General features: G+C 37.7%; 1 protein-coding gene across 1 annotated transcript in view; it reads right to left on the bottom strand.

The window, feature by feature from the left end:
• ATRN (attractin) overlaps window positions 1-10820 on the bottom strand; it is a 267433-nt gene that overhangs the window by 202483 nt on the left and 54130 nt on the right. The window contains exon 2 of the mRNA XM_007959994.2: window positions 4862-4945. Within this exon, the coding sequence (XP_007958185.1) occupies window positions 4862-4945 (84 nt within the window). The remainder of the gene's footprint in view (window positions 1-4861; window positions 4946-10820) is intronic.

Raw genomic sequence — 10820 nt, forward strand, 5'->3', positions numbered from 1 at the left:
CAGAGCATATCTGATTTTCACAAAGCATTTAATTAATCCATTTTGCTTTGGGAATAAGCGGTTGCATCTTCTCAGACTTTTCAATCTGCTGTACATATGTAGTACACATTTTGAACACTTGCATATTTAGCCTTTATTTTGCCTGAAGGCATTTTTCTATACTATAACTCTAGTTCATGTGCAAGGTAGTCACAAGCCCCTAAAAGGCTGAAAGAATGCTGAAAACATTAAACAGATAGAAGAATGTACCTTCTAGAAAATGACTCCCTCATGGCCCCCTCCACCAACTACCAAGTCTTTCCTTCCTCCTTTTGTGAGTAAAATAAGCATTCTTTGTATTTTACGTGCAAACTGTATTTAGTTTCAAATGGTTGCTATTTAATGTGCTTTCATTGTTCAAGTGATATATTTTTCTATCTGTGAAAATTATCTGGTTATCTCATAATTTTTGCCATTAAATTAATGAAAACATTTTTTTTCATTTAGCAGTTTTTCTTCAGCAGCAAGGTTTTCAGGAACAAATTAAAAACATTAAGTAAAGGATAGGTGTACTGACAGAATTGAAAGAACAAATAAGTACTCTATATAGGCAATTAAGGAGCTGGTGGTATAGGGGATAAGGCATTTGGCTGTTAACCAGAAGGTTGATGGTTCAAGCCCACCAGCTATTCTGCGAGAAGATGAGGCAATCTACTTCCACAAAGATTTACAGCCTTGAAAACCCAGTGGAGGGTGCTATGAGTCGGAACTGACTCAGTGGCAGTGGGTTTGGTTTGGGTTTGGATTATACAGGAATTAGGGAGCCCTGGTAGCACACTGGCTAAAGCAATATGCTGCTAACTGAAAGGTTTGTTGTTGTTGCTGTTGTTGTTATATGCCATCGAGTCGGCCCCGACTCATAGCGACCCTTTCTTGGATTTCCGAGGCAGTATCACTACGGAAGTAGATTGCCCAACCTTCTTTCCGAGGAGTGGCTGGTGGGTTTGAATCACCAGCCTTCTGGTTAGCAGTCAAGTGTCTTAGGCACTGTGCTACCAGAAGGTAGGCAGTTTAAATCCACCAGCCACTCAGCAGAAGAAAGATGTGGCAGTCTGCTTCTGCAAAGATTCACAGCCTTTGAAACACTATGCAGCAGTTCTACTCTGACTTATATAATTGCTTTGAGCTGGAACTGACTCAACAGTGGGTTTTTTGGGAGGCTATATAGGTAATAGTAATACTTCACCTTTCATTGTTACTTCTCCCTACAAATACAATGGATTTAAAACAATCCATAACTGAAGGGAAAAAAGAAAAAACCCCAGAAACTTACACCTCATCAGAAAGTACCTAATGAATCTACCAGTAAAAGTTCCACATATGAACACAGTAGTTCAAACCTTTAATTCTGAAAGTGGCTTACTGGATTTTGGTGTTAAAATAACTATCAATTAATATATTCTAGAGTCTGTGAATATAATGGTGAATGGAACCGATAAACAACATCTCTGCTGTCCTCACAGCACTTACAGTTTAGAATGAGCTTTCAACACCATTTATATCCTGTTAATGTTTAAATATATTTCTCCAGCCTAGAGGTCTCCTCTATCCAACACTTACTTAACTAGCTAACATCTCTAAGCAAATAAATAAATGAACACGTTAACTCAGATGGTGATGAGCATTGTGAAGAAATTACAGGAATATGATATGGTACTTCAACAGGTGATGGGGAGTTCCTCCAGAAGGATCTGTAAGAGACTAGAATAATGACGGGCAAGTCAACTGAAAAGCCTGGGGAACAATGTTCAAGGCAGAAGGAATAGTGGTTTAGACACTAGGTCCTAAAGAGAAAAGAAGTTGATGTGTCCAAGGAATATGATGAAAGAAGCAAGATGAAGAAAATCAGCATATCTCAACCATAGCAAGCACAGGAAACAGTATGAAATAAGAAGGGAGAGGTGGAAAGAGGGCAAAAGCAAAAAAATCAGGAGGCCAATTTCAAGGCTAGTAGAGAGGCCCAGGCAAGAGAGAATAGTGGTGGCTCTTAAAATAATAGAAGAGATAGAGATGAAAGGGAGTCTACAGATAGATTTGGGAGATACCTTCAAGGGAAAACTGACAGAACTTACTGACAGGCTAAATGTGCAGAGTAAGGGAAAAGGAGGGCTTATGGGTTTCAGGAGCTCTGGTGGCATAGTACCTAAGGCATTTGACTGCTAACCAGAAGACTGGCGGTTCAAACCCACCAGCCACTCCTCAGAAGGAAGACTGGGCAATCTACTTCCGTAGAGATACCACCTCTGAAACTCAATGAGGGGTCGCTATGAGTCAAGTTGATTTGATGACAGTGAGTCTGGTTTTTAGTTTATGGATTTTTTTGGCCTAAGTTTCGCTTAGAGACTTAAGAGAGGCCACCACAGAGGGCACACTCAGAGAAACAGCAGAGAAGGACATAAGATGGGAATGACTTGATAGAAAGGACAAGGGCAGAAAATGCCTTAGAGGAGCAGTTCTCCAAGTATGGTTCACACCACTAGGGGCCTTATGATCCTCTGAGGAGGTCCAAGAGGTCAAAACCATTTTCACAATTATGCCAAGACAGCATGTGCCTTTATCACTAGGTTGACATCATTTACTAATGGTGCAAAACAGTGGTAAGTGAAAACTATTGGTGGCTTAGAACAAACTGAGGCAGTAGCACCAAGTTGTACTAGTGATCACTGTATTCTTCACCACCATACATTCACAGGAAATTTTTTTTAAAAAAAGCCAGCTTCACTTAAGGATCTCTTTGATGAAACAGTAAAAACTACAAATCCTGTCCTATGAGTCAAGATCTTATTTAATATTTTGGGTGACAAGATAGGAAGCAAGCACAGAGCACTTCTGCTGCCTACCAAAAGTCTAGTGGCTGTCTCAAGGGCAATCACTCTCACAACTGTTTGAGCTGTGAACTAATCACTTTTTCCTTGGAACACCATTTTCACTTAAAAGGACATCTGACAAACCATGGTTATTTAGATTTGGATATTTAGCAGACGTCTTCTAGAAAATGAACAAAACAAGTCTGTCACCTCAAAGAAAACAACTGACAGTTGTTATTGATGATAATGAGATTTCAAAAGATAAACAGAATTTTGGAATATTTGTACCTGTCACCCAGATACAATTTCCCACACTTAGAACTTTCTGATGAGATTGGTGGGGATATTAATGGCCAATATGGGTTATTTTTTTTTTAACATAATATAATAAAATTTATCAACATCTGGAAGATCTACATAATTCAGTGAACCACTATTTTCTAAATGACTCCATGTGTCATGTTACAAAATCATGTATGGGTAAAAGATCCATGTAACAGAGTTCAAATAGTTCATTAATACGGTCTCAGAGTCTACACTGCAATTTACTTTTAAGAAATTATTACTTGTCAGATTTGGTGTAGCATCAAAGAAAACTACCTACTATTATTTAAAAAGACTATTAAAATCTTCTGTTTCCTACCACATATTCAAGTGAGGCCTAATTTTCTTCACATGCTTCAACCACAATAATACATCACAATAAAGTGATGCAGAGGACAAGACAATCCAGTTATCTTGAAGATATCTGCAACAATGTAAAAACAATGCTATTCTTCTTACTAAATTTTAAAAAATATAGGTGGTTTTTTTCCATAAAAATGTCATTGGTACTAACATGACTTATTATTGCTGCTTTCAAAAGAATTAATAGTATTTCTTTTGGTAAACATAGATAGATATAACTCATAAAAAATAATTATTTTGATTCCTCCAGGTTTAATAGTGTAAAGAAGTCCTAACACCAAAAAGTTTGAGCAAACACTGCTTTAAAAGTTTTCTGTAAAGGGAAAGAGAAAAAGAAGGCAATAGCTGGAGGAGGAAAAGGGGTCCCGAGAAGACGTTACTTGGGCAATAGATAATTATTCTGATTTTCTTTTCCACAATAAAACTAGGTACTTAGAAAAACAACACATTATTGCAATTTGTTAATGCTTTAAATAAACCATTAAAAATACTCAACAGCATTTACATGAACCACGGCCTCATCTAACCTGAGACCAGAAGTAGGTGGTGCCTGGCTACCACTACTGACCGTCCTATACATGGCCTCAAGAAACAGACCCTGACAGAATGGGAGAAAAATGTGAACAGAATCTCAAATTTCTAAAAAGAAAAAAAAAAAACAGATCTACTGGACTGGTGAGACTTGCGGATGCCCCAAGACTACTATCTGGAGATACTCTTCAAATGTTGAACCCACACTAACCCCTGAGATTACCCTGTAGCTAAATAACAAATTAATTCAAAAAATAAATACCAATGGTAAGTTCCTTGTTCCTTTAAAAAATCACTTCTATAAGACCAAATGGTCAACTATTACTTTAAAACAAAGATGAATATACAAGAGAGCAGGGAAACTGGATTTGTGGAAACTAAACAAACAGAACAGATATAATGAAAATGTTCACACATTATAAAGAATGTAACCAGCATTACTGAACAGTTTGTGTAGAAACTGTTGAATGGGAACCTAAACTGCTCTGTAAACCTTTACTGAAAACACAGTAAAATATTATTTTTAAAAATTACTCAGTAGTTTTTTAACTATTGTAGTTAAAAATACACAAATTTCACATGTATACAATTCATTTGTGACACTAAACCAACACTTTAAATTTCTTTTTAATTAACACTGAAGATCAAAGAAATAGCAAAACCAAATTCATTTGTCAAATAAAAAGTTATAAAATTGTTTTAAGTACTTTATGCTACAGATGGTTAATTTAATTTCTAAGAAAAATAATGTCACACTGAGCTCTATACTAAAGAAAAATGAAGCCATTGCTACTTACTGTCCTTCAATGAGCCATGTGCACTTCGTTTTATATTTATAATTTCCAGGTCCATCTGTTACAAACCCTGAAGATCCAGTAAGTCTACAATTTAAATAAAAACAAAAAGTCCATCAAAATTTCATTTATTAATAATACCTTTCTTAATCCTCCATACAATCCCAAATTAAGTATAGTGGGTACATGAACGTATACTATGACCAGAGAAGATTAGATAGCTATATCCAAACTGCACAACTTTAAATGGAACAAATCCTGCTACATGCTTAAAATAAGAGGATACAAAAATATTAAAACCAACAGGAATAAACAAAAACACTGCACCAAAATCTTTCTAGCTAAGACTAGAAGGTCACACTTTGTAGCATGAAAATGGCCATGAGAAATTATTTATAAATATGAATTGTTTTTTAAAATTAAGATCACACAGTTCAAATTACAAGTAAACCCACCCTGCGTCAAGTCAATTCCAACTCATAACAACCCTACATAAACTGCCCCACAGGGTTTCCAAGGCTATAATCTTTATAGAAGCAGATTGTTGCATCTTTCTCCCCAGTTATGAGAAGAATGTATTTAATACATAGCACTGCAGATAGAATAACTTGAGTAGGCTGGCACATCAAGCCACAAGGCACAAGAGACCCACTGTAGTCATTTAGCTGCTGCCCTTGAAGTGGCCATGTACCACGTTCCTATAGCAATGTATATCAGCACCTATCTTTCCACATTCATGCAAGCCTGAGGCTTATTAATAGTTTTTGGTCTTGCCAATATAATGGGTATAACGCAACAGGTTTCTCTTATATCTGACCTTTCTGGCCTTGGATTTATAATTCTGCCAAAAATCAATGGCTAGACCACAGCCTGCCCTGTGACTGGTCTATTTCATTCATCTTAGAGTGACTGGTCAGTTTACTATGCAAATATGGTGCCTAAAACCACCCAAAAGTATTATGCAGCCTTGCAGGAATTAGTCAGTTTGTAGCCTAGATGGGAACCATGTCCTGAAATTGATAAGGCATGTGCTTATACAGGCAGCCAATCCAACAGAGGTTTTCAGAGAGAAGGAACAGGATGGAGAGGGAACCTCCTAAAAGAACTGTAATACAGGTGTAAAGCTATTAACACTGAAGACAGCATAAGATGGTGAGACGGTAGCAGCAGTATGAGCAGAAGGAACCACTGGACCAGCAGAAGGTTGTTGTGATGCTTGCCAGCCCACAGAGAGAGAGCTGAGCACTTCAGGCAAGAAGCATGCTGGCACAATGGGGTGCCTCCAGGCACCTGCTGGCAGAACCAAAGATCTGTAACACTTGTAAGAGCAGGGAGGCAAGAACTAGAGAGGCCGAGCAGCAGAGGCAAAGCCCAGAGGACAAGAGAAGGGCCCCTGGCTGGCACCACCTAGAGAAGGAGCTGAGAGCTATTCTGGTTGGAAGCTGTCCTGATTGATGAAGTTGATCCTGTCTCCTGAGTTGTATCCTGTTACTTCTACAAGTTGATTTTGATCCTGACTTGTAGCCTGCTGTTTCCCCAATAAACCACATAACTATGAGTATGATCTGTGAGTTTGTGTGTCTACTGCAACCAATGATCAAGCCCAGAAGAGAAGTAGAGTGCCATGGAGAAACGGATGCTGTGAGAAATCACGAAAAAGTTGGACAGTGGAGATACGTCTGAACTCCACTGCCTAAGAACCAGTTTTGTGCTGATCCTAATTCTCATCCCTCCTTCTGAATTTAGACAGGTTTAGACACTAGATAGTAATGGTTGTATACTGGTATCTTACTAATGTTCTGCTTGATACTAACACTGGTGTTTGAGTCTCTTTTCATAGGTTTTGGACTTTTGCATTTCTTCCTTTGTGAACTGAGAATTCAGTCTTTGCCCATTTTGCTACCAAATTATCTTTTTCAAATTCATGTTTAAAGTAGGAGCTTTTTACACTAAAGATACCCCCCACTTGCATGTTAAATGTACTATAAACTATTTTCTGCTTACTTTTTTCTTTAGACTTTGTGTCTAGTATCTTTGATACATAGAAATGTTTAATTTTTAAGAAGGATATTACTTCCTTCCTCCCTGCTGTTTCCAGATCATTTTTCCTCTCTTGCATCAACACTGTCTGCCTCCCTGCTTCTCCTACATCTATCAGTCTTACTTTCTGAGTCATCTATTCTCATCCCAGTTACTCTTCCTTATGCACTGAAGATACCAGCACCTAATTCACTGTCTTCCATTCATCTGCATCAGCATCCAAGACAATGCATCCAAAACTCAGCCACTCAGTTTTTTAATCTTACCACCAACAACCTTTTCTTCCACTCACTTTAGTCACTGACTTTTTATTCATTAACAATAACAGCACTACACTATCACCAAAATCTCTATTTTAAGCATCCTATCCTCTGACTACCATATTTTCCTCTGGCCACCATATCTTATCACTCGAGGTTATTACCTAACCTCCCCCTGCCCAATGTGTCTTCAGCCTATAGGGTCCATCAATTCACTGAACCATCGTTTTGTCATTGCTCATCACTTACTACCCACATGTTTCACTTTCCCACTTATCAAATTAAGATTCCATGGTCTAAAAGGAAACTCAAGACTCAGAGAAGAAACTAGTCTACAGGACTAAGTGTCCACACAAAACACAGCCTCATCTACCCTGAGACCAAAAGTACGAGACAGTGCCCAGCTACCAAAACTGATCATTCTGATCTGGGCAACAATAGATGGATCCTCATAAAATGAGAGAAAAAAGTAGAGCAGAATCTCAACTTCTTTTTCTTTAAATTCAGAGTTTTTCTCTAAATCCAAGACTGCTTGAGACCAGAGGACTCCCCAAGACTACTGCCCTGAGATATTATTTAAGCCTTGAACCAAAACTATTCCAAGGTTACCTTTTAACTAACAACAGATAGGCTCACAAGACAAAGAATATTATCCCTGAGTACTGCACTCCCTTAAAAAATATCATCTATATTGACACCAAATGGTTAACAATGACATTTAAAAAAGTGGAGGAGGCAGGTAAGAGGGCAGGGAAACTAGATTACCAATAACTGGTACCTGAACAATCAGAAAAGAAACAATGAGAATGTTCATACATTGCGAAAAATGTTACCAATATCACTGAACAATCTACATTAAAATTGTTTAATGGGAATCTAATCTGCTCTGTAAACTTTCACTGAAAACACAATAAAATATTCTTTAAGGGCATGTATGCACAACCAACTGCCAGCACTACTCTCAACGGAGAGAGACTGAGAGCCTTTTCCTTGAGAACAAACACAGACAAGGATGCCCATCATCACAATTCTTACTCAACTGTACTGTAAGTCCTAGCCAGAGCAATAAGGCAAGAAAGGGAAATAAAGGGTATCCAAATTGGAAAGGAAGAAGTAAAACTATCCCTACTTGGCAGATAACATGATCCTATGCATAGAAAATTCTAGAGATTCCATAAGAAAGTTACTGGATCTAATAGCAGGATTCAGCAAAGTGGCAGAGTAGAAGATCAACACCCCAAAATTAGTTGGTTTCCTTTACATCAACAAGGAGAACTCCAAAAAGGAAATCAAGAAAACAATACCATTTACAAAACAAAAACAAACCAAATTCATTGCCATGGAGTTGATTACAACTCACAGTGACCCCCCGCCCCCACTGGGTTTCCAAGGCTGTAAATCTTTACAGAAGCAGACCACCTCATCTTTCTTCTGTGGAGCAGTTGGTGGTTTTGAACTATTGACCTTTTGGTTAGTAGCCAAATCCCTTAACCACTACAGCATCAGAGATCTTTCCCATTTACAATAGCCTCCAAAATGATAAAATATCTAGGAAAAAACCCAAGCAGGGATGTAAAAGACCTACACACAAAAAAAGGGGGGTGGGGTGGGGAACAACTATAAAAATTACCGCAAGAAACTAAAAGAGGTTTACATAAATTGAAAAATATTCCATGCTCATGGACTTCATATGGAAAGGGAAAAGGCCCTAAATAGGCAAAGCAATACTGAAGAAGTAGAAGAACAAAGTAGGAGGCCTCACACTTGTTGATCTCAAAATATACTACGGCCACAGTAATCAAAATAATTTAGTACTGGTACAAAGACAGACACATAGACCAATTAAATAGAATTGAGAACCCAGAAACAAATCTAACCACCTGTAGGCAACTGATTTTTGACAAGGGGTCAAAGACCATTCAATAGAAAGACAGCCTCTTTAACAAATGGTGCCAGCAAAACTGGATATCTGTTTGCAAAAGAATGAAACAGGAGCCATATTTCAAACCATACACAAAAAACTAACTCAAAAGGAATCAAAGACCTAAACGTTAAGCTAAAAACTATATAGTTCCTGGAGGATAACATAGAGACAAAAGTATGGGACCTAACTTTTTGTAGAAATAGACTATCTAACACAAGTACAAATGCACAAACAACAGAAGACAGATTAGATAACTAAAACTTCATAAAAATTAAACACACTTATCTGTTTTTAGCTCATCAATTTTTATAAAAAGAGTAAAAAGAGAACCTACAGACTGAGGAAAAAGCTTTGGCAGTAATATATCTCATTAGGGTCTAATCTAGGGTCTAATCTACAAAATACGTAGCAAACTTCAACAACTCGACAACAAAAAGGCAAACAGCCCAATCAAAAATTCAGACAGCTAACAAACATGTGAAAAGATGCTCATGATCATTATTGGAGAGATGCAAATCAAAACTACAATGAGATATCATTCATCTCACCTCTGCAAAACTGGCAATGATAAAAAAAAAAAAACAAACTGGAAAACAATGCATGCTGACAAGACGGTGAGGACACTGGAACTCTCATACACTACTATTAAAAAAACACACACACACACTCACTGCCATCAAGTCTATTCTGACTCACAGCGATCCCCATTGGGTTTCCAAAGCAGTAAATCTTTATGTAAGTAGATTGCCCGATCTTCCTTCCATGGAGAGGTTGGTAGGTTTGAAATGCCAACCTTCTGGTTAGCAGTAAAATGCCTTAGGCACTGTGCCACCAGAGCTCCTTACACTACTGCTAGGATTGGAAAATGGTATGGCATTTTCTCAAAAAGCTAGTAATAGCAATACCATATGACACAGCAATCCCACTCCTAGGTATATATCCTAGAGATCTAATGACAATGACACAAAGAGACATATGCATATCTTTGTTCACTGCAGTCTTACTCACAATAACAAACAGATGTAAACAATCTAAGTGTCCATCAGTGAATGAATGGATAAACGAACTGTGGTACATATATACAATGTACTCCTACACAGCTATAAAGAATAATGATGAGTTCTTGAAACATTATAACATGGATCAATCTGGAGGGTATTATGCTGAGTGAAGTAAGTCAATCACAAAAGGACAAATACTGTATAGTCTCACTTTTATAAAAAGACAAGAATAGGTATATAAATAAAAGACAACGTTCTTTGATGGTTACCAAGGATAGGAGGGGAAGGGAGTGGGAATCACTTTCTAACAGTATCCAGTGCCATTGAGCCAATTCCAACTCATAGTGACCCCCACTGGGTTTCCAAGGTTGTAAATCTTTACAGAAGTAGATGCCTTATCTTCCTCCTGCAGAGCAGCTGGTGGGTTTCAACTGCCAGGTTTCAACTGCCAACATTCTGGTTAGCAGCCAAATGTCTTATCCACTACACCACCAGAGCTCCTTTTCTACATAGTAGATGTTTGTTATTTTTGGTGATGGGAAATGCAATTCCCAATATCGTGAACTCTACACAACATGACTAAGGTAAATGATGACAATAAGAAGTACCCAAGAATAAAGGATAATTTTGGTAAATACTGCAACATATACAATTTTGCAACAACAGTAATAACCAAAAAATATGAATGCGATTACGTTGGTATATCTGCATATATATGTATAGGAAGGTGCATGTGA

This window comes from Orycteropus afer, unplaced genomic scaffold (assembly GCF_000298275.1).
Source record: "Orycteropus afer afer isolate SDZICR_OR568_19922 unplaced genomic scaffold, OryAfe1.0 scaffold00020, whole genome shotgun sequence".
Classification (NCBI taxonomy): domain Eukaryota; kingdom Metazoa; phylum Chordata; class Mammalia; order Tubulidentata; family Orycteropodidae; genus Orycteropus; species Orycteropus afer.